The 25,028-nt window shown below is 38.0% G+C and overlaps 1 protein-coding gene across 8 annotated transcripts in view; it reads left to right on the top strand.

Annotated features, from left to right (window-relative positions):
- The window catches only part of CLOCK (clock circadian regulator), a 65,643-nt gene that overhangs the window by 9,911 nt on the left and 30,704 nt on the right, over window positions 1-25,028 (top strand). For 3 of the 8 annotated variants that reach the window (XM_066185763.1, XM_066185755.1, XM_066185762.1), the window contains exons 2-4: window positions 470-571; window positions 21,646-21,756; window positions 24,064-24,154. In XM_066185763.1, the coding sequence (XP_066041860.1) occupies window positions 24,108-24,154 (47 nt within the window). In that variant the 5' untranslated portion in view covers window positions 470-571; window positions 21,646-21,756; window positions 24,064-24,107. Of the gene's footprint in view, window positions 1-232; window positions 269-469; window positions 572-5,468; window positions 5,574-21,624; window positions 21,757-24,063; window positions 24,155-25,028 lie in introns of all 8 variants that reach the window. The other 5 variants (XM_066185757.1, XM_066185760.1, XM_066185756.1 and 2 more) reach the window with 5 other exon arrangements.

The following is a 25,028-nucleotide window of genomic DNA, read 5'->3' as shown; positions in this document are numbered from 1 at the left end:
AGTTGTGTTCTGATGTGGTTCATGTGTCGTGTTTGAACCCTAGTACACACAGTTAAGATTTTATTGTTGCATTTTCTTTCCAGAACTTTGCGTAGTGTATTATTGCTGTTCTGCAAGGTCATAATACAATCCAAAGCAATTGTTATGCAATAATTTTAATATTGGTGTTTTGTAGACATCGTTACATCTGTAAATTTCGTGTTACCATTGGGCTATTGCATTTGTCTCGCAGGTTTGGATTTCAGACAGTGCCAGAGCTACATAAAAGGTAGTGTGCAATGTAGAAGTTCTCCTTCATGAGTTTTTGCATTATTCTATTGAACAGAAAAATTGGAAAGTGAAATTGTGGCCAATTGAAGAATGTAAAATGACTGAAATGGCAGGAGAGAAAACAGAGATAGTAATGCCCAAAAGTTTTTTCAAACAGATTAATTTTCATTAAACTACAGGGTTTTTTGTTGTTTTTCAGAAGACTGTGCCAAAGAAGACTTTTACTCAGATGACATCACATTTGGACTACTAATGCTACCCACCCACGCTACAAGGCACAATGTATTTCTAGGTAATTTAAGTAAGTATGTAGATTTTATTGCTACTAGAACAGTAGTGCTTTAAACAGAAATTTCTCTTTTTCAACCTCAGGCAAGGTAGACCTTCCACTTAAATTTGAGATTCAAACTAATGGTGTGTGTGTGGGCTAGAATAAACTTCAAATAAGCTTTTTATAAGCTTTTATCCTGTACACTGGAGCATGGAATGAAACAACTGAACTGTACCTGAGCTGCCTTGGAAACTAGGAGGAGGAAAAACCCCAGACCTTATGAAGGCACTGTCCCCAGCAATGCAGCATGCTAGTGTGGCCCTGCGGTTTCTGGAGACTAAACTAGTATCTCTCCCAGGGATGTGTTGCAGTGAATGAGCCACACTCACTGTTTTTCTGAATGCTTTTTTTCTTTGTTTGTTTGGCTTTTTTTTGTGTGGTGTGGGTTTTGTTGGTTTTTTTTGAGGAGGAGGGATGTGTGGTTTTTTTGCAGATGCTCTTGTTGAGGTGACTTTATACCCCAGTCATGTAAGGATAGAGCGGAAAAATGCATCTTAATGGATTCAAGTACTACTGTCTCTGTTCACGTGTCACCTTATTTATGAAGGGGTTGTTTCTCCCTGCTTCCTTGATTGGACACTGTGAACTGTCCAGCTGAGGATAGGCCAGGAGGTGAAGATTTTCATCTTTGCAAGATTTGTCCATGTTGTATCTTGGAATAAGGTTGCTGATTGCTTTGTGCATCATACAGAGAGAAGCGCCAAACAGCAGGGTAGTTTGTTTATGGTTTATCTTTCGAGAAACAAAGGGATTTTGATTCAGTGTATCAGAGGATCATGGCCATGGCCCTCTGCAGACTTTGTGTATGTGTTTTTATGTGTTATCTTTCTAAGCAGGTGTTATTTTTCAGACGTTTTGTTGTTTCTTTGACTAGGTCAAAACATACACTTTTATACTGGGTCAAGAAAAAGACCCCAAGAAATTGATCTGTTTATGTAGAATAGACATTGTGCCAATCTTGCTGAAATGGGATTATTTTGTCTTGCTGGCAGAAGGCCTTCCTGTATTCCTAGTGGCTCATAATGCATTGGAGGTGCTTGGTCGTGCGTGAAGTTTGGTCATGAGTGGAATTACAGGTAGCAGTGCTTGTAGTTAATGATGCTTGACACTTTCTGTTCCAGAACCCTGGTTTTAGTTGCTTCTAATTTACTGAGACTTAAATCTCTGTTATGTGTCTCCACCTAAAATTGGACCAAGCATCAGCTTGTGTCTGAGAATGAGTTGAGAGGGAAGATCGTACTGTTTTCTTGATGTAAAATGCAATGAAAATCTTGCCACTGGAAAAACAAGGCACCTGCAAATGCTGGAACAAACACTCGAGGTTTTAGGAGAAATAAATTTTTATGCTGCAGTATTTTTTCTGCTATCCCAGTTACATTAGGCAGCATGATAGGTTTCTGAAAATATGTTTTGTACCAGTTCAATAAATTTCCTAAATCCATTTCATCTGTCCAAATCAGATGAGGTAGATATATTCCAAATCCTTTTAGTCATAAGCAGACAGAGCTACTGAGCATGTTCTAGCTGGACTGTGAGAAGTAAACAGGTCTAATCTCCTCGACTCCATTGTAGTGTCAGGTATAAACACTGAGTAAGAAGATTTTCTTTGGTACTCTTTGTGCTTTTCCTTAACTTTATCACCCATCTGCTGTTGATTTGTCCTTCAAATTCTGCTTTAGCAGTATATTTCCATAACTGTTGTCCATTTTTAATTCAACTTATCTCTATTCTTTGCTTTTTCTCTTTATTGCTACTCTAATGTTCACAAGAAATCATAATAAAATTGATCTTTTTGGGCAGTGCACGGTGTGTGTGGTTAAAAGTTGCGAAATACTTCTTTTTGAGCATCCTGAAAACCTCTGTGTGTTGTGCATCTTTGATGTTGCTTTTCAAGTAACATTTTTAGAACATGAAGACCACATTTCTTCTGAAATGGAAAGGCAATATACTTAAATTTTTCAGATTATGTACATGTGAAAATTTGTATAGCGTTGTTTTTCGTAAAAACCAGTTTTTTGTTAGGAATTGCTCTAAAGAGATCTGATTTTTTTTGTTTTCGTCTAAATTTAGCAAATGTAGAGAGAGGCCCATTCTTTCATTTGCAAAATCTTCTGGAAATTTATTTGGATGTTGTATACTGAGTATCAGTAAAAATAGGTGAGTCTGAATAGTTTGGTTATTCTAAGCAACTAATGAATTAATTGTATGTGACAAAAGATTAAAAAAAATCCTATTTGTAACTTACAGTTCTTGGACAAGCTCTGGCATATAATCTAAAATCTAGAGGATTAAATTATTTTAAAAATTACATAGCATAGAAAAAAAGAAAGGCAGAGATTAAGCAATTTGTTCCTGGCTTTACATCTAAAAAGGCTGTGTATACACCAAATATATTTTATCTGGTATTTCTTTAATGAAGTTCTTGCATTCCATAAATTGCTTGATTAGCTTCCTTTAGTATTTCTTTCTTCCTGTGGCTGTTCTCTGAGATGATGTTTAGAACATCAGGCTAATTTCAGTATTACTGTAGACTAATATTCCTGTTTCATTAGCTGATTTTTATCAATTCCCGTATTTGGTTAGTGTGGGATTTAGATATTGGTTTGAGTCATTGCAGTAAATGTATGATCATCTTTACCCCTTCTAAATTTTGTTTGAGTTAGGGCAAGTTAAATCACAGTAGCAGTGTTTACAAACCCGTCTCAGACTATACTATCTGAATTTTCAGGGAAAAAACAATACTGACGCCTCTGAAAGTTCAGAGATGCAAGAATATTTACTTTTCCCTAAGTGTATTTAATAGCACAGGTGATAGGAGAAAATGAATGAATAAATAAATGAGAGAAAGGCTGAAAGAAATAAGGTAGAAACAGGAAGAGAAGTAAAATATTTGAATTGAGAAAACAGGACATGAAAGATGAAGTAAATAAGCAAAGAAAAGAGAAATGAAGCCTAAGGAATAGGGGTATCTTAATTTATGTCCTTTGCTGAATTCTGGCACAGAGGAAATAAGTTTTTTGTGGAAGCCAGTAGGTGGTCTTTATAATTATTTTAATTTTCAATTGTGTGGCATTACAAGGAATGCTCACAGAGTTTTTCTGATACCTTCTAGTGTGATCAAGTGCTCTGTTTGTGACATGACATCTCTGTTGATTAATCTGGTTTGAAAAGGTAGGGTATAACTCCCATGTATGCATTACAATTGTGATTTGGATAATGGAAGCTGCTTTGGAGAAGATCTCACCCTTACCACTTGCTTGGCTCAGTGTGTTTGAACTACATTCCTTTCTCAGAAAACAAGTCTGTGAATTCTGTTGCAGGTGCAGAGTGCTCTTCTGTCTCTACTGGGGACATAGAGTTCTGCATCAATCATGAAATTCCTGGAGAAATTTGAATGGTCCATGTGATAGTGATGTTTGCTTCTGGAGACCAGATGAAATCTAATCCAAAATAAACCCTCTTGAACAGCTAGGGTAGGAGTGTCAGCACCAGCTGCTTTGATCTACTGGTCCTTTTCTACAGTCTCAGATTACTTGCTAATGGGGACAGAGCCATAGTTGTTAGCTTTGGTTATAGGTCAGTAGATGAGAGCAGTGAACTCCAAGGTATGTATCTATGCTACGAGTCCAGCCATAAGTTTGGTGCTGATTTTGAAAAATTTTTAAAGTGCCAGGAATGCTTCTTTCAATTTTGATAATATAAACCGTCGATGAAGCACATAAATACTACAAATGACAGTGGTTCAGACAACTAAATTGTAACTGCCCCTTGTAATTCTGATGGATTAGTTTGGGTTTTTCCATGCTTATATTTTTAAATTGTTTAACAGAGGAGTCTTCTGAGTTCTTTCATTTTACAATTTTTGTATAGAATTTGAAAATATGTATGCTTCCCACCTCAAATGTTTTGCTTGAGCTGCTCATCTGCGTTGATAAAACCTGAAGGCCAGTGTTTTATGGCAGTCACTAAGTAAGAGCAAGACAAAAAACGAAAAAGAGATGGTCTTTGCAGGTTTTTGCAGTTATTACCCTTAGCTGTCATGAATCATGACAGACTTTTTTTTTTCTTCTTTTTTTTTTTTTCTTCTTTTTTTTTTTTTTTTTTTTTTTTTTTTTTTGCCTGGAATGAATTCCTCAGTTGTTAAGGTGTTGAAAGTCTAAGTAATATTTTGGTGCTGGTGTTAAATCATTTTATCTTGAAATAGCAGTTGAAAGAGTACTCTCCATCTGCCCTGTTTAATTTTAAGCTCAGAGTTTCCCAAGAATTTTTGCATGCTTAACTGTAGTATGATATTCCACATATCTAAGCCAGTAATTAGGACTAAATTCAGCTATGTTTCTTGTTTATTGGATTTTTGCAGAATCTTGACCTTGGCTTTCAGCTTTTTCTCTAGAAAATTTTCAACATTCAATTAAGATTTCTGTTGATAGGGATGTTTAAGCCTACAGTCTTTTAATATAACCATTAAAATCGCCCTGAAACTATTAAGCTTGTAACAGCATAAGTTGCAGCGGCATTTTGAAACTGTTTGAAAAAAATCACTGGCTTTAATAAAAACAATGAAATTATTTGCAGTATTATTTAATTTTTTCAAAATTGAGATAGAAGCCTCAATTTAAAATGAAGAAAAGTGTTAAGAGTCAAAATGTGGGTTGTAAGCCAGTAAGTTCTGAAGACTCCTCATTATTTTTAGTAATCTTTCCTTAAGAATAATTCACTGTATGTTGAAGTGCTCTGCTTGTGCATTTTTAAATGTGTTTGGTATAAGTAAACTGTTTCAAGCTTTAATGTGTGCTTAAATAAAATACAGCTGTTTTCATTACCCTGTTAGCATATGGCCTGAACATAAAATTCATGTTTGTTTCAGGATTTCCTGTGAATATTGATCATTTTTGGTATCCCATTCCTCAGTACCAGTGGTTCATAGGCTACTAGCAAGATCCTTGGTCTTTGAAATCATTCTCAGAATGTGGTGAGCAGAAGGGAATTAAATAAAACCTGATTGTAATTTTGATTTTTGGTAACTGATATGTTAATTGTTAATTGAAATAACTATAATACTTTTATAAATATTTCCTAGTGTTGCTTTTAGGGACTTAAGTGCTGTATGATCTAAGTCAGGTTTGTTAATTAAGTGGGAAAAGAGCCCTGTGAGGGATAGAATCACCCACTGTGAAGGGGCCTCAGTACCAGCGGTGAAAGTCTCTGAAGCTGGGAGTGACTGCCAGAGTGGCTCCTGGATGGTCAGACAGGAAACTTTCCTTAACATTGGGATCTCAAGTGTGCAGAGAAGACTTTGAGGCACAGGAAATAAGCACTCAGAAACATGTGTCGTGGTACGTAGAAATAATGTAGTCTGATGGTTCTGTGAAAGAAAAATTGTGAGAATTGCAGAAGATAAAAATTTAAAAAACTGAAGGAGAGAGTTTAAAGTCACACAAATGTACCAAGTGTGGTCCTAAGTAGTTAATATGATTTTTTGTTCAGTATTGTAGGTGGTAAAAAGGACTGATAGTTCTCACAGAAATAACTTTGAGGACTCATTTGAAACTTCGTAGGGTTTATGTGGGGGTCTCAGGATAGAATCTGAATTTCCAAAATACAGAAATACAGAAAGGAGGTGTTTTTGTGATCTGTTCCCCACCCTTAATCTAATCTTGAAAATTCTTACCTTAAATATCTGCAAAGTTTATAAGAGCTTGGTGTAGAATTTCCTGATACATTTTGTCTTTCAGTCAATATCACGATCTTAAAATATTTTTGAAAGAGTGGGAGACACATGACAGAATTATGCTATGAGCATAGAATTAGTCTGCAAGGTATTGAAAGCCACCATTATGAAAATTCCCAGCGCCTGAAAAGTAATACTCTCATCATAATTAATCTACTTAATTTACAATTAAATTGACTGGAGCTAATATTTTGAAGATGATACTAATATATGAGAAGGGAATTTGTTGTTTGTCTTTTGCTGTTTCTCTGGTTACTCTCAGAAGGTGATTTCAGTAGGTTTTCTGAACTTAGCACAAGCTCTGAAAGTTTCAGAGGGAGTGCATCCTTCGACTGCTCAGGAGAATAAAGAAAAAGTGAGAAAATTTGTTGTCTACATAAATAAAAAACATTTCAGAAGCGCAGAATGTTAAAAATGTTAAAATGTTTAATGTTCAAGTGTTACTTTAAACTATAACGTTTCTTTGAGCTTTGTTTCCTGGACATTCAGAAATTCAGTTGTGTTCAGGGGTCTAATGTTTGAATTAAGTAAAGATACTCTTCCTTTATTTTCATATAAGAATATATGCAGAGTGGTTACAGTAAAGTTAAATTAAAATTGGAGTTCATTTATGTGCTTTTTCCTGTTGCTGCATTGCTGTTTCTGTTTGGTTCATGTAGGAATAGCTCTTTTGTTACAATAATGCATCATCTTTTCTACCTGAACAAGTCCAATGACTGACTAAATGCTGGCTGATTCCATTTCCTTTGGGTTCTGGCTTGTAGCAGGGTGGCAAAAGTATACTTAGCATCTATACCCAAAGTAGTTTCTGAGTGTTTTGCCAAAAGTTTCTAGGGACAATAAAACTAAACTTGTTTTGTCTTAGTTTTATTCATTCTTTAGCCAAAACAAGAGTTATTTCCTCTCTGTATCAGTTGCAAAACTCTTCTGTTTTGTTGCTTTTTTGGCGGTTGTGTTTCTGTTTTGGGTTGGTTGGTTGAGTTTGTTCGTTTATTTTTTTTTTCTTGGGGGGAGGGCTGTCCCCTTTCCTTGTTGAGGCACTTCTTGCCTTTGTAATATGAAGTACTTGTCCTTTATCTCAAGTCTTGCAATCACTGTAATTCCAGTTGAGCCCAGATTCTTCTGTTTAAGTTCTGACAAAAGAGTAATTCCAGTGTTTTCTTTAGTGAAATTAAAGTCTGGAATTCTGTAAGTATTGTGTTGAATTTTTATTTACAGTATAAGCTTGTTTTTTCAATAAAAGGTTATTGAGGGATAAACTGAAGAATCTGGCAGACACTGGAATTCTAGAAAATTAAGTTCTTTACTTCTGTTAAAGCTTGTTAACCATAGGAATATAATAGTAAGCATGCTAATACAGAAGTGTGTTTTGCCACATATTTTTTGGATAGAATCATTGGCTTGGTTTGGAAAAAACCTTAAAGATCATCTAGTTCCAATTCCCCTCCCCCAAGAGTAGGGAATGCCATTCACTAGATCAGATTGCTCAGGGTCACGTGCAGCCTGGCTTTGAACACTTCCAGGGATCAGCCATCCACAACTTCTCTGGAAAAGCTGTTCCAGTGCCTCAGCACCCTCTGAGTAAAGAACTTCTTCCTAACATCTAATCTAAATCTTTGCTCTTTTAAACTGTTCCTCCTTGTTCTGTAATTATCTGCTTGTGTAAAAAGTTGCTCTCCCTCTTTTTTAAAAGCCCCTTTCAAGTACTGGAAGGCTGCAGTGAGATTTTTGTGGAGCCTTCTCTGCTTCAGGCTGAAGAACCTCAGCTCTCTCAGCCTGTCTTCAGTAGGAGAGGTGCTCCAGTCTTCTCATTATCTTTGTGGCCTCCTCTGCACTTGCTCTAACAGGTCCATGTCTATCCTGTGTTAAGGATCTGAGAGCTGGATGCCTTCACCCCTTGTCACTGGCTTTCATTTGGACGTAGAGTCGTTGGCCACAACTCTCTGGCTGTGCCCATCCATCCAGTTAGTTTTCCTTCCAATAGTCCACTATTTACACCCATGTCTCTCTAGTGTGGTGAAAAGGATGTTGTGTGGGACCATGCAAAGGCCTTACAGAAGTCTAGTTAGATGAAGTTGGTTGGTCTTAACTTTGTCAGCTCTTGTTCCATCATAGGCCACCAGATTGGTCAGGCACGATTTGCCCTTAGTAAAGCTGTGCTGGCTGTCTCTGATCACGTCCTTGTGTTGTATGTGCCTTAAAACTGCTTCCATGGTCTTCCCAGACAGAGGTGAGGCTCGTTGTTCTGTGGTTCCTTGGATCTTCATTTCTCCTGTTTTTGAAAAATAGGACCGATGTTTCTGTTTTTTTCCAGTCGACAGAGTTTTTGTCTGATTGCCTTGGCTTTTCAAATATGATGGGGAGTGGCATGGCAACATCCTCTCATCAGGTCCTATTGGTTCGTGGCGATTCAGTTTCATCAAGTGGTCTAAAATTTGCTCTTCTCTTACAGTGGAAATACACTGAAGTGACCATCCCCTAGTGCTTCCCATGTTTTGTTTTGTTCTTTTTTCAGCTACCTCGTTCATTTTCCTTTTGTTAGCACTTTGTGGTCTCCAAAATGATGTGCAGGACTTCTGGGGAAAGTGGTGGGTGGAGGTAGGGAGGAGGAGCTGCTTGTTTGGTAATTTTTGACTTGGACTGCATTTCAGTGTTGTAGATTAAAATTTTCCAACTGTCTCATTTTATGGAAATGTGTACTCTCACTTCTTTCTTTTGAAGATGCTTTCCAGTGAAGTATACTGCCTACTCCATTTTTCGGGCAAGCAAACAGTCCACTCTTCACAAAAGCTTTACAGAATAATTTAGCTGTGCATGAGTCACCCATGCTGGGAAATTAAGGCAGCAGAAGCACTTCCACAGCTGCTCAAATCATGGATTGTGCAATCAACTTGTAAAAAATAAAGTGGTGACTTGCACTTAATATTTTTAGAAGCGTTTTACTTATATGTATGCATTTCTGTATGATAAAGATAATTAAGTTTCAGATAAAATATTAGCTTTCTGAAACACCTGTCATATGTTCTTGGCTGTTGCTGTTGGCAACTGTTGTAATTTTTTTAAAATTATGTCCATTTGGTATACCTATGCAATTATAAGTGTTATAAGTAGCTGTTGTTGGTATAAATAATACATAAAATTTTCTTATTTTCAGATTATTAATTTAGAGGAATATCTTTGTATACGTATCTGTACTGAGGATCATTCTAAAACCATCCAAATTGATGCTAATGAACATGCTGTTTGATAAATAGGTTGACAACTAAGCAACACATCAGGTATATATATTTACATTTTGCTTGAGATTCCTGTTGACTCTAAGGCTGAGTTCTGGGTTTGGTTTCATATCCAGAAGCTGATCCATGAGTCTAGATTAGTATATGAGAGTAAGTTGCATTCTGCCCAGAAGTTTAAATTTGTCATGGATTGTCATGTGAGAGGCAACAGCACATGGGAGAATAAAGATGTTTCATTTAAATATGATGCAGGCTTCTCAAGCATTAACTAAAATCCTCATTTCTTGAAGCACAAATTTGAGTCTTATTTTTCTTAATTTTGCTTTCTGGTTGTGATTTAACACATGGTGTAGGTCAGCATGAAGTGCCACTGGTGCCAAAAGATGTCTGAGCTGGTGATCTGCTGCTTCCCCTGTGCCAACATACCTTTTGAGCAGTCTTATGGTGAAACAAATGTAGTTGATTTAGCTGAATGAAACATTTGGGTTAGTTTGGGGCTCTGTTTTAGGCTCTGTCAACTGATCACATATTAATGCTAGCTGAAAAGAGGGGATTTAATGTGGCCATGGAAATGAGGGATCAGAACCATGATCAAAGGTTAACATTACACAGACTTTTGGCTTGATCAAGGAGATTGGTAAAAGTGCTTACAAACATAAGTAGCTGTTTGGGCGTGAGGTGCCTGGTCTCTCTAGCTATTTAGTTACTGGTGTAGTTGGTGTGTATTGCTCTTGCTATCTTTCATGTGGTAATTCTTCACCTGTGGACAGATTCAGAGGAAGTACTTAGTCTTACTTTTCCCACATTCTAGGTAAATACCCTGACCACGAGTTAGGAATAAGTCTTTGTCTCATAGTTAGAGAATACCAACCGATGAACCGAAGAAAAAGAGGGAAAACAAAAAAAGCAAAAATCTCCCGACGAAACAAAACCACCTACAAAAATCTCTTTAGTTCATTTTGTTTAGTTGTCTGGCATGGTGTGCCTGTTCTCCTCTGACCCCCCATCACTTTTTCTTGTAGGCATAACTGAGAATCAGTAAGATGCTTCTGGATGTGCTAGATAATTGTATCTTAAAGGAGTAAGTTGATGATATAAAATAATTTGATGTCCCTTAAAACTGGTTTAAGACTCATAAGCTATATCCTTTATGAACTGTAAAGGGCAAGGATGAAGCAAGTAAGTAAAAAGTAAGTAAGGATGAAGGAGTAAGTAAGTAAGAAGCAGCAAGTAAGATTACAGCCATGGACTTCAGGAGAGCTAACTTTTGCCTCTTCCGGGATCTTCTTGAAAGAATCCCATGGGAACAGGAGTCCAAGAGAGCTGGTTGATTCTCAAGTATGACTCCTTTAATGCTCAAGAACAATGAGCAGGAAGTTGGACAGGGGCAGGAGGGCAGGAGACCTGCATGAATGAATAAAGAACTGCTGTCGTTTTTCAAGTGTAATCAGGAAATACAGGAGATGGAAGCAGGGGCAGACTGCTTGGAATCAATATGAGTGCTTGTCAAACTAGAAATAAGACAGGAAGGACCAAGACCCACCTGGAATTAAATCTGATAGAGGATGTCAAGGTCAACAAGAAGGGCTTATTCAAATACATAAATAACAAAAGAAAAGCCTAGGATAATGAGGATCTCTTACTAAATGGAAGAGGACCTTGGTGACCAAGGATGCAGAGAAGGTGGAGACGCTGAGTGCCTTCTTTGCCTTGGTCGTCACTGACAAGACCAGCTTTCCAGAATATCTGACTTAGGAGACCAGGGTAAGGGTATGTTGGAAGGAAGACTTTCCTTGAAGGAGGTCAGGCATCAACAAGTGCTGAGGGAGCTGGTGGACAGCATAATGTGGCTGCTCATGAGAGATCAGGGCAATCAGGAGAAGTACTGGAGGACTGGAAGGAAGCAAATGTCACAGTGGTATTCAGAAGTGGCAAAAAGGAGAACCCAGAGTACTGGCCAGTCAGCGTCATCTGAATCACTGGAAAGGTGATGGAATGTCTGATTCTGGAGGCCTTCTCTATCCATCTGGGTGACAAGAAGGTGATCAGGAGCATGGATTCACTAAAGGCAAATCATCCTTGGCCAACCTGATTGCCTTTTATGATGAAACAACTACCTGGAGGGATGAGGGGAGAGCAGTGGATATTTTTTAACCTCAACTTAAGCAGGGCTTTAAACACTGTCTCACAACATCCTTGTAGGCAGACTCAGGGAGCATGGTCTAGATGAGTGGACAGTGAGATGGATTGAGACCTGGCTGATCCCAGAGAGTCGCTATCAGTGACATGGAATCTGTTTGGAGGCCTGACACTAGTGGTGTCACCCACAATTCAATATTGGGAATTGTTTAACTTACTCATTAATGACTTAATGAAGGATCAGAGACATCAACAGCAGGTCTGCTGATGACACAAAGCAGGAGGAGCAGCCAATACCCCAGAGGGCTGTGCAGCCCTTCAGAAGTGCCTTGACAGGCTGAAGAGATAAGGAGAAAAGAAATTCAATGAAGGCAAGTGCAGGGTCCTGCACCTTGGGAGGAGAAACTGCATACACCAGCACAGGCTGGGGATTGACCTGCTGGAAAGCAGCTCTGTGGAAAAGGGGCTCGGGATTCTGGTGGACAGTAAGCTGTCCATGGGCCAGCAATGTGCCCATGTGGATGAGAAGGCCAGTGGTGTCCTGAGGTGCATTAGGAAGGGCATTGCCAGCAGGCTGAGGGAGGTGATCCTGCCCCTCTACTCAGCCCTGGTGAGGCCACATCAGGAGTGCTGGGTCCAGCTCTGGGCTCCACAGGTTAAGAGAGACATGGAGCTCTTGGAGCAGGTCCAGTGGAGAGCAACAAAGAGGATTAAGGGATTGGAGCATCTCTCTTGTGAGGAAAGCCTGAGTGAGGGAGCTGGGGCTGTTTAATGTGGAAAAGAGGCAGTTGAGAGGGGACCTTATGAATGTATGTAAGTATCAGCAGGGAGAGTGTCAAGAGGATGAATCCAGGCTCTTCTCAGTGTTGCCAAGCAATAGCACGAGAGGCAACAGGCAGAAACTGATGCACAGGAAGTTCCAGCTGAACAGGAAGAACTTCTTTAGTGTGCAGGTGAACAAGCACTGGATCAGATTGTCCAGAGAATCTGTGGAGTATCCCTCACTGGAAGTAACTCAAGAAATGTCTGGACACAACCCTGTACTTTAGGATGACCCTGCTTGGGCAGGGAGGTTGGATGGATTGACCCAGTGTGGTCCCTCGCAGTCTGACCCATTCTGTGATAAAGACATTGGGTGCAGAAATGATTTGCATAACTTCTTACAGACCCTCTTGGCCAACTGGTGACTTTCTTGATTTCTGGAAGTTTTAGAAAGGCATAATGGGAACAGAGCAGAAAATTTTGTCTAAAGTTTTCTCTTGATTAGTCAGAATTCTTTATGTAAAAAGTGTAAATGTTCATTTGAATGTAAAAGCTAATAAATCTTCATTGGGTGGTTTTTTTCTGGTCTAGGATAGAATTTCAGAAAGATTCATTTATGTGAATTTCATCATCTCTCTTTAGCTTCCTTTCCCACCTTTTAAGACGTATCTGCATGCTAAAAGTCTGGCAGCTGAAATGCTCACGTAATGTGTAGGCTCATGTATTTCAGGAAGAGTAATTGAGGTGGATAGCTGAGCGTTGTTGCAGTAATAATAGCAACGATAAAGTTACATTTTCTGAATTTAAGCCTGCATTTATGTCTTTGTTTGGAAAGACAGGTATCTGCCAGGGAAAGCTGGAGCATCCCTTGGAATGCAAAATGTAAACCCCCTCCCTCCAAATTATTATCATTTTGCAGTTAGGGGCTTTCAGGCAAAGATATGGGAATAGGAATAACAGTTCTTTACTAGGAATATTAAAAATAGAAATGTAGTAGTATAAAAAAACCCAAGCAAGCAAACAAGCAAAGATCCTAAAACCCTGACAGAGTCAGAACACCCTGTTGGTCAGGATGTTGGAAGCATTCAAAATAAATCCTTCTGGAGTAACAGGTGTGGTTCCATTGGAGTAGAGGTGAATCTGTAGAAGGGGTCCAGCAGTGGTAGGACGGGTCTGGTGTTCCTCAGGAATCCAGTGGAAAACAGGCTCTCCTGCTGTCCTGAATTTCAGCTTTTATCTGGGTAGGAATGCTTGGCTCCTCCCACTGGGTGGGGCATCTCCCAATAGGATGATGTAATGTTATCGTGTGGTGAGCCTTAATGACCCATTAACAGGAGATATCCACCTGGAGGGAGGATAAGGAACATTGCTCCACCTGGTTTTAACAGCTGGTCCATTAACAAAAGACACCCACCCCCCTTCCCCCCTTCCCTCCCTGCCTCTGGGTTTAAAGAAAAAACACATCTTCAACTGGTTTCAACAGACTGGGAATAGAATACATGCTTTTGGTTATATATTGCAACCCAAGACAATTTATATCAATACCAAACAGAAATTTTACATGGAATGGAAGAATTATTTCCTTGGTGTTATCATGCTTTGAATTTGTAATAATTATGTCTGTTGAAATTGGTACTTAATTTTCTCCAGGACAATTTTCAAAAAGTACTTCCCTTTTATTATTGGGGTAGATGAAAACCAATGCTTGACTCTCTGATCTGTCTCATTTCTTGGTGAATTTGCATGTTTATTTTCCAGTATAGGAATTAAATGTTTAATAAATTTTTCTTCTTCGGTTTTATTTCTTAGGATTCTTTGTAGTATTTTTGTTTTGATGAAAATGTGACAAACTATTTTAGAAAAAAATATTGTTAAACTATTGTTTGTGTCTGATACAAAGCATCTAAAATTCATAATGCTCAGTTTCATAAATATGCACATTTTTAATTGGATTAATTATTTCAAAGTGTTTTTAACTCCAGGGTAGATATCTCAGGACTGTATTTTAAAGTTTTTTCCTTAAATTGCTGTTGATACTGAGAAATCATCAAGTGAAGATTTTTCCATTGTCTGGTAACTTTATTCTGTAGAAAAACGATTGATTTGTGTGTAGTAAATAGTTTTATGGGATAGTTATAATATCCAGTGGGAACTTAAGCTTTAGAATGTGTGTGTAAAATTTTTACAGCTTTTGATCTTGTGAAAAAAACTTATCAATTGTCTACCTTCTCAGTTCCATCTAAGAGGCTGGGAGAAGGAAGCTTGGTTTTATTTGTTCATTGTGAAATGTACCAAGTTTAGATGAGTCCTGTTAGGGTGTAGTAGAACTGTAGATTTTATACCATCTATAACACTTTTTTCCTCAGCACAGTGAGCTTAAATTTAGGATCTGTTATTCAACTGACTAGCTGACTACAGGTTTTATCTTCCCAGAATTCCATTAAAGGAAATGAAGATTTAAACAGGGATGTGAAAGTTTTCAGTTTTGAATTGTAACACTCACAGATTAGTAATTAGTTTCTCTTGACCTAAACTCCTGTACTGAAATACTCATTTTGTGTTAAGCACCATCTAAAGAGAGACAGTAGGTGTACTTTTAAGCCAGACTTGATTATGAAATATATATTATATTTTAGATGTGCAAACACAACACATACTCAAGCCTAACTCAGGGTACCCTGTTATAGAGCCAGGAGTGGGAGATCTAGCTAAGAGCTTCCTGCTCTTTGTAGAGGGGTACTGTTTCTTAGCTGTGCCAGTTTTCAAAGGTAGATGGAGCCACACTTTTAATATACAATCTTTATTATTTTATTCTTATTAAAACTGTGTGATATGTGCATTATCTTAAAGACAAAATTTCACAAATCTGCTTCAGTATGTGGCCAGAGCTAAAGGGGTGCGCACGTCCAGTGAGAGCCAAAGAAGGGTGGAGCCTTAAAAAATGGGAGCAAGGAGGGATCATAACATGTAGCCACTGTCTTTTTATGTATAGATTAGTTGCACGTGATTTGCAATTATTTCTACCACTCACTCTTACAGCTTTGTGACTGAAAAAAAGGGAATCTCTAGTAAGGAACTGTGTATACAAATGACTGAGAAAATATTTTAAGTGAGACTGCAGAAGAATAGCAGCTATTTCTGATGGCTAGGTTATTAAATGCTGCCTTTCAGATTTATCTTATAAACTAGGGTTTGTAGTATGTTTTATTGTCCCTTTTTTTTTTTTTTTCTGATTTGGGAAGCTTGTTCACTGACGAGTCCAAAAATTTGTATTATATCACTTTCTTTTAGTATCTTTGTTAGATACTAAATTTGTTAATTTGATGGAGGCACATAAATAACACCTCAGGTGTTTATAAGTGTAGTTAGTTGGAATCTTGGAAAGCAAAGATGATACAGGCAGCCTGGAAAGGGATGGAGTGGGAAAAAAAAGCCTGGTAAGTGCTTCAGCATCCCACAGCCAAGGACCAATTATTAGACACCTGGCAACCTGCTGAGTGCTTTCCTGGTCACCCCCAGGGATCTGGAGGGAAGCCAGTCTCAGGCAAATAGTCCAGATTGCTAGCAAATTCCTGGTGAAGTGGCAGGTCTGAGGATATTTTGAGAAGTCAGTTTGGTGAGTCAGAGATCAGATCAGTGGGGTACATGGACGAGTGTGGGCCAGGTTCAAATGTATCATAAAATAGTTTAGGTTGGAAGGCACCATAAAGATTATCTGGTTTCAATGTTTCCCTTTTTCCAGTCACCTGGAACTTAGCATGATTGCCATGACTTTTCAGATATTACGGAGAACGGCTGTGCAAATACATCAACCAATTCCCTAAGGACTCCGGGATGCATCTTATGAGGTGTCATGGACTTATATACAGTCACGTTCCTCAGGTGGTCATAAATCTGATCTTCCCTTACAGTGGGAGGGACTTTGTTTCTCTAGTTTCTGTCTTGCAGTCCATCCATTCAAGAGGCATGGGAAGAGAGGTTGCAAGCCAAGACTTGAAGAAAAAAGTTGTTTTGTACCTTAGCCTTCTCATCTGTTGTTACCAGTTTACCAGCCTTGTTTAGTGGGTGTGTACACCTTCCTTGACCTTCCTTTTCTGGTTATTGTAGGTATGGATGGTGTTATTCTTTGCATTTCTTGTCAGGTTCAGCTCCAGCTTCCCCAAGGCCTTCCTCATCCCTTCCCTTCACAACTGGACTGTGTCCCTCTACTCTTCCTAGGATACCTGTCCTGGGACAGAGTACAGGGATCCGTTTATGTCCTGCCCTTTAGTTTGACCAGCAGTCCCTACTCATCCTTGCTAGACTCTTGTCTTCCTTGCCTGATTTCTTTTGCCTGGAGATCATTAGCTTTTGTGTTATATGGAGGACATCCTTACAGATCTGCCAGTTCTGTTGCTCTCCCTTGTCCCTGAGGGCAGTTTCCCTGGGGTTCATATTGTCTAGCTCCAAGGAGCCTAACATTACAGCTCACCCAATTCACATCCCTCAGGACTGCGAACTCCACCAATATGTAATCACTGTAACCCAGGGAAAGGCCTGAGGCTTATTGGACCTTTCTTGCATGTATCTTCACTGCGGTCTGGACCAAGATTAGGGAGCTGCACTGTATCGGGGAGGGAGCTATGGGGCCATCTCTGTGTTGAGTAAGGGGAAAGAGTTACAGACTGCATAGAAGGGTAGAAGAGTGGCCGCAGAACAGCTGGTCAAACAGAGATCAGCCCAAATGACCTGGAGCAGAGGAGTGATGGGCAGGGGTGTTTTCTTTTTCTGTGAGCTAGAGAGATGGAAATTGCAAACTGTGGTCAGTCCCAAGTCCTAGAGAAATCTCTCTCCTGATGGTGGAACTGTCTAATACATGAAGCATGCAGGAGAGAATTGCGTCTTCCTGTAATCCTCATAATTCTTATTTCTGTGAGGATATTTTTTGCAGTCTTTTGAGCAAATGTTTGAGCAGCTTGTTTAGGTCCATTACCTTGTTGGGGAGTAGACCAGGGCATATCTGTGTGACAAACCATTTCTTAAGAACTTGACCTATCTTTACCTCTGTTGTCATGTTTTCTGCTACTGAGGGTGATCTGTAGCCTCTTTTAGCTGCTGTGGACTGTGTATGATGGCATGCAAATACTATGCATTCTTTCAAATGTCATTATAACTCAACTAAATCGGTGATACCACTGATTACTACCACAACAGGCCTTCTAACAGGCATTTAATGTCTCCTGTAGACTGCTTGGACTTATCCTCTTCCCAAAAGTCCTTCAGTATCAGACCTAAGAGTGTCATTCAGGTAATGGCAAGCCACACCACCAGTCTTCTGTTCTACTGTATTTTCTCCAGTATATATCCTTGAGTACTCCCTGAAAAGGTGATGCACCTAAGGAAACTGCTCTCCACAGCAGACTATTCATGACCACTCACAAATTTTCCTATTAAAAGCCATCTGGGATCTGTCCATGCTAGAAGCAGCCCTCTCTCATCAGTTGTCCTGTGAAGCACTGGAAGATGAACACCTGCTGCTATAGTGTGTTTTATCTCAGAAAATGACATTTCTGGGATGTGTCATCTCTTCGGCACAAGCACAGACCAAAAACTGATTTGTTGATGTGATAGAGGAAAGCTTGCAATATGTGAAAATTCCCAGCTGCTGAAATAACCTGTTCAGCTGCAAAGTTTGAGCAAAGTTCCTTGAAGCCCCATCTTTAGATTTTCTGTTTTTCAGTTGCCCCCCTTTTTTTTTTTTGGGGTAAAAAAGGAAATGTCAGTTTTAAAAACAGTATTTTCACAGACAGCCTTTGATGAGCAGGAAAAGATTTATCAGTCCTTACCCTAATTTGCTTTCTGTTGGTGTATATACCGTTGCAAGCAAAGGAGATTGAAACCTGCTTGTTTGTTTTATTAGACCAAAATTGTGATTAGAGAGCAGGTGATTATGGTTTACCTGTCAAAAAATCTCTTGCTCTACAAAATACTATGGTTCTTGGAGAGAAAATAAACCAGAGCGAAATCTTCCTCTTCTCCTCCCCTCTACCCCACCTCCGAAAAAGAGAAAGGTAAAGAGAAAAATGGCTGGGCTGGAGCTAATCCAATGAAACAATAAGCAAAATGGAGAATATGCGTGATAGTGATGTACTTTTCTGGGCAGGAGATAATGGCCGGATCTCTGCTTGCCCTAATTATGGTATTATGTCCTAGTAGAGTAAAACCCCAGAAATTCGTAATCCAAATGATCAGAAGCTCATGGAAAGGAGTCTCAGTAATGAGCAGGGCTTCTGACACTGTGCTTACATTGGGAGTCAGGCTCTACTCAGCTGTTTGCTCAGTGGGATGTTTCTGCTCTTCGTCTTTCTTACCCTGGTGAGTGACTAGTGTTAGAGCTCTGCAGGGCACTAGGTGCTGTGGCTTTGATTCTTTAAACAAGATCTTCTCTACAGCTAATCCTCAATGATTTTAATAGCTAGTTTGCTCCCCTGGCAAATTTGGATTATAGCACATAAATCAGACTGTGTTAAAGAAGTTCATCTGTTTCTGTTTGAAGAAACGGTGGGGTTGGAAAACTGTGTTGCTTGATATGTTTTTCCTATTATATTCCTGGTATGAAATTACATGTCTTAATAATACTAGCCACCTCACATTATTTCTGATGGCTGTAATCTTCAAAATCATGTAAGAATTACTTGTATGCCATAACATAAATTTTACATAAATCAAGGCTTTTCTATAAAAATACTTGTACATTATAAGGGCAATACTTATTCTTCCTCAAAAATATTTATCAGTGTTACCATTATGGTGAAATGCTGGAGATGTAGGGATTTCAGTTACTGGCTCTATACAAAATGAAATACAGGCAATGCATTCACCGTTTTCTCACTCATTTTTCAGTCCGGTCCTGACAGAACGTCTGTCATTAGCAAGACTGTACTGTAACTTCATAGTTGGTTTCAATCTTTGAATTTGTTTCCAATATTTAATATTACCAATGTGCATTCCAGTATTGATAATACAATTGGACTGAAGGTACTGAAATTTTTTCAGTCTCAAAAAATGGATTTTTTTATCAGATGGTGTGAACTTTATTACCTTAGGTTGATTATCCCTTTTTACCCTGTAACTTATTCAAGACCTTTTTTATATGGCCAAGCAATGACTTGGGACCCAGTAACTTATTGCCTCTTCATGAGTGATAAGTCAGCATAGTGCAGAATTTGCAGTATTGCTAGTTTTTGTAATTTTTCTACAGATTAAGCAATTTTGTGTAGTAAGGGTTTGCACATCCACAGCAGCAGCTAAGATTTTTGATTGAGGACCTCAGCTTCCTTTAAGATGGCAAGTTTCTAGCCACCTTGGTTACAGAGAAGTTGGAAAACATGCCTGAATGTGTTCAAAACACATAGTATCAAGCGACAGACAGACATAATTTATTTTTTTTTAAAAAGTAATGAGTTGTGGAGACAGAACAATGACCTTTGAACACTTGTGGCTGCCAGTACTGGCATGTAGGCGTTTTAACCTTTCTGCTGGCTTTCACATGCATGCCATTTCTACTGAGTTAGAGATCTGTGTGGTTTTGGCAACAAAAGCTTTCCACTGTGATTAGCTACTCTTCTGGTCTGATTTAAGCTTGCTTGTGTTCATTTATGATATAAGCATATTCCTCTCCTGCTCTTCTTAAAATATTTTTGTGAAATATGTGTAAGAGCTCCCTTTTTTGACATTATAAAGGATAGTTCTATGATTAAAACCTGTGATGTTTATCCTGAGTGTGTAATTGTGATTCAATAGAAATGTACCTGCATACTGCAGAGAGATAATTTTCATCATTAGAACTCTGTTAGGCACTGGATGAGAGTTGGCAGAGTTGTTCCACTCCAGGCAGTTTTAAAAACACTGGTTTCATGTTGCAGACTTCCATGGGACTCTTTGTCACTATTAATGTTTGCACTTGTCAAATGGAACAAAACAGAATGGGAGAGGAGGCTGTAAGCACCTAAAAAAGTAGGTCAATGGGCCAGCAGGTTATTTGGCCAGACAAGAACGAGTGGCTTCACTGATTCATACTGTAATTGTTTTTCTCCTGTCGGCAGATTGTTCTGCCGTACTTTAACTTCCTATGTTAATATTTGCATCTATATTTTAACCACTTGAGAACCTCTGTTAGGTGCAGGAGAAGGCACTTAACTTTTCAAATCAAGTAAGTGATAATTCTGGTGTTTTCCATAAAAGTCATCAATGAATTTACAAGTAGCATAACCTTAGTTTATAGATCCCGGCTTCCTTTTCAGAATTTAATATACTTTAAAATAAAATCTTTCAGAAATGGAAGTACATGTTATAGTGGATTTATTTTATTTTAAGACCAGTAACTAAGGCATATGGAAACAGGGATGAGGGAAAAAACCTGATTTGATGTAGCATAAAAAATGTGGAAAGCGGCATGGTTCAAGGGAAGTAACTATAAATGAAATGTAGTGGTATAAAGAGACTGGAAGTAGGCGATCACTTATGTCAGTGTTGAGTTTTTGTTTGGAAGAAGTGCAGTCGCGAAGCAAGTTTGTGATACATTCTAGGAATTGATTTTGAAGTGGGTTTTGAAACAGAGTTAATGACTGTGTTTGAGGGACAGGCAATAATGCAACTGGGCAACTTTGCTAGTTGGCAGCAGCATCAGCAGTAGCATTCTACATATGCTGGAGTCCTGAGAATAACAATTTTGGAGACTTGGAGAGGAGAAGATGTAACAGAAAGCCAGAAGAGACCCTTATAAGAACTTTAGTTCAAGTTATATACCATTGAACTTTAGTTCAATTTATATACCGTTATTTATATGCCATAAATAACGGTATATAAATACACTTTGAAGGTAGTAAGTGGACATGAAGACGTAGATGGTACAAGTGGTAACAAATTCAAAAGTGAAGAGGACATCAAGACTACATTTAGGCATAAAACGATAGCTTTAAGCCAAGATAAAACTCTGTCAGAATATCCTCCTTATCAAGAAGAACCTTAAAGCAATGTCAGTTCAGGTAGTGAAATACTTGAGATATTTTTGATAAGCAGAATATTGCATTTAGAGATTACTCTCATTAAGTCAATTGCTTGTCTTTATTAAAAAATGAAGAAGCAGATGATTTTTAAACTCACTGATTTTAAAGCTCTCTATTATTTTTTGACAGTTTGGAATTCATTTTCTGCGGAAGAGGATACATCTAACTCCACATTGTTCTTCACAGGAACCAGGTTTCATCCCTAAACCTCATACTTTAACAAGTCCCAAAGTGTAAAAGGTAAAACTGTCTTCTAATAATTAATAAGGTTCCCATGGCTTTTAGTTACCAACACCAATAGTCTGAGTAGCAATGTTAAGTAGTGTCTTTTTTTCTCCAGAACATGACTGAACTTGAATCTTAGAGATAGACACAATCATTTATTTACCTAGTGTTTACTTTCAACTTGACTGGTTTTGGTGGTATTATCTCTGCAGTCTTATCCTTGGCATGCATAAGCACTGAGAGTGTTCAGTTCTTGCAAATTTGGATACAAAGACAGAAGGGTCAGATCTTGAAAGGTGAGAAATCAGTGTGCTACAGGTGCATTTCATGTACTTTTTAGTACTTTAAACTATTTGTCTTGGATACCAGCTCTAGGTTGCCAGTTCTGACATAAGATCTGGATATTGTAATGAATGATTTTGTTGAGTTCTGGGAATTAAGTGCTCTGTTAAAGTGAAAAATTCTGACTTCTAAATTTTGATTCTACATGAGTATATCAGTTACAAGTAAATGTTTTCTGTACAGGTGTACAGCTGTACAAGTGTTTTTCTTTTGCAGATTAGGGAAAGTGTATAATTCTTCTTAAAGAATTTCAGATTGCTCGTGATCCCTACAATTTTAGGTACTGTTTTTGTAAAAAATTAACACAGGGCTAGAAGTGTAATTAGTGCATAGCTGTATTAGCTTACCATGTTAGCTAAATGAAAACAAGTTTTTAACTTTTGTCTTGATTGTAAACTTAGTTCCATGCCAGTCGTGATAGTTAGCTTTTACTGCTGAGCAATCTGTCTCTTGTTGTGCACTTTTGACAAAAATTCAAACAGACAGTTCTTCATAATTTACTTTTCTCATGCCATTTATGGCTGGCTTTCAAATGGCACAACTCTGTTATGTGGCCAGCTAATTTGAGGAATTTAATTTCTCAGTCTGGCCAGTCCAGTTGTTAGTTTAAAGAGTTGGAGGAAACAAGTGATTTGCTGCTGATGTGTCTTCATAGCACTAGATTTTGGAGGGAAAAGGCAAGACAAAGGTGGTAGGTACTAACTGAAGAAGTGAGGCATTTGGGCAGAAGCACCAACATGCCTTGTGATGTGCCTTGAAAGAGATTCTGCTGCAGCAACTCTCTCTCATTTACTTTCCTGCTGCACTCAAGTTATGAAACTTTGTGGTGAAAAATGCTATTCTTGTGAAGGAAACCCACGCAGTATGTGGCTGTTGTAGATGCAGAGACAGTTTGGTTGAATCACAAACTGTCTTTCTCAGTTCCCTCATCATGCATTTGCAGCCATATTTATTGTAGTGTTGACACTGTCAGTTCCACTGGTTTTAGTACTCTCAGAAACAAACAAATCTTTCTCAGAAAATATTAAGTCACTAAATGGACTGAGATCATCCTCTTTGAAATTAATAGCTTTTTTACTATTCAATTTGTAGCCTACTAAAAATTCCTGAAGATAGGCAAGTTCAGCTCATATAAGACATGCTTCATGGAGTTCCCTAATCACTGCCAGTGTTACAGTCTTGCTGCTCCATTTGAGCAGTCTCTGACAACTAACTTTTCCATATGAAAGAAACAGGTTTAATTTTAATTTAAGTTGTTTATTAAATTTAAATTTAATTTGGTTTATGTTAATTAAATTTAATTTGTTTTATGTTTGAATTTAGCCTTTTTATGACCTGTGTTATATTCCTTCTCTCAATATTTTGTTCACATTCTTAACTTAAAGTCAAGTGCACATCTGGAAAACCAAAAACTTCCTGTCACAATAAGTGACTGCTTTAAGAAATGGTCAGATTAAATTTCTCAGAGTACAGAGATCACATTCTAATTGGTATCTTGTTATCTTTTCAAATGTCTTATGATAACAATGTACTCAAGAAAAAGTACAGTAAGAACAAATGATACTTGTACTATATCCCAAATGCTTTCTGTTTGCACTGTTTCTAAACAGAATGTACTGCTATAAGTGTATTTAACATCTGTTCAGCCTTCAAACTTATGAGGGTTCTTTAGGAAAAAGTTAAAATAAAAATTAAAAGCTATATATGAATTCAGAGTCATAAAAACGTTTGTATTGGTTTAGTACAGACATATTTACTGTAGCCTTTAATAATGTTCTCTTGAACTCTGTCATGTAAAATGAAATATTAAGGCCCAGGTTATGCTGGTAATGGAGATTGCTTTAGGGAAGGTAGGAGGGCAGAGCAGAAGGTTGGAAGAGACGGGAGGATTAGGAGCAAATGAAAATATCAGTGTGCTCTAACAAAGAACACATTTTTTCCCCTCAAGTCACATTTTTATTTTTTTTTCTTCTCTTACAGGCAAGCGTACAAATGTCTACCACAAGACTAAAGTGTGATATGTTATGTTTTTTACCATAAGTACCCATAAAATGAGCTCCATTGCAGACAGGTATGTTAACAGATATGGAGAGTTTTGGTAAAATTACTGTTTGGTTCTTTCTTTAAAAGTCTTTTTTGTATGGTTAATACATTTTGATGTTAACTTACGCAAAAATTAAAGAGCGAGGTTTTGGTTATTTTTGACAAAGTTAATTTGGTAGTTGTTAGATGTGTCATTCTGTAGTCACTGGAAATAGTGATTTCAGTCGCTTGAGGTTAATCTTTAAATGCATTACTTGTTTTCAGCCATGGAACAACATCAGTGCAAGTTGAGCTGATTTTTAACGTTTATTTGAACTTTTAATTTCTTTCGTACTTCTGTTTTTGATTAAGGAAAGCAAATACATTTAAATGATTAGTGTTGCTGTAGATGATAGTAACATGACCTGCTAACCTATTTCAAGGGAAAAGTAGTAGCTCAGGTATGTTTTCTACTTGATTCCTTGAGCTGCACTCTCTTAGCAGCTTAGGTGAACAATCTCTACTTAATATCCTGTATATTACCATTTTTGAGACTTTGGGAAATGAAACTTGTATCTGATTTATGTCAAGTTAAACACAATTGACAAAAATAAGAGTAAAAGCAAAGGGTAAAACTTCTATAACTGTTGTCTAACTTGTCAGTTCTTCTAGTGAAATTTTGTGGCATCTCACTGAAACGTCAGCCTTTTAAATATATGAATTGCTTCTAAAAGCGTGATGTTTATGTAGTAGCATTCAAAACAGTAACTTCCTAACATCACTGCTTATCATAATGTACAGTACAATTGCCTGATGGTTTATAAATCAGAGAGATGAGGTAAGCATTTTAGAAAGGTTACTTTGCTTAAGGGAAGGAAACACTAGGATAAGACATTTCAGGATAGACACACAGAGGTCAGTGT

The sequence above is a fragment of the Chamaea fasciata genome, unplaced genomic scaffold (assembly GCF_029207755.1).
Source record: "Chamaea fasciata isolate MVZ Bird 193981 ecotype frontalis unplaced genomic scaffold, bChaFas1.0.hap1 SCAF_6, whole genome shotgun sequence".
Lineage (NCBI taxonomy): Eukaryota > Metazoa > Chordata > Aves > Passeriformes > Sylviidae > Chamaea > Chamaea fasciata.
The sequence above is the reverse complement of the archived record's forward strand: the minus strand, read 5'-3'. Positions and strand labels throughout refer to the sequence as shown.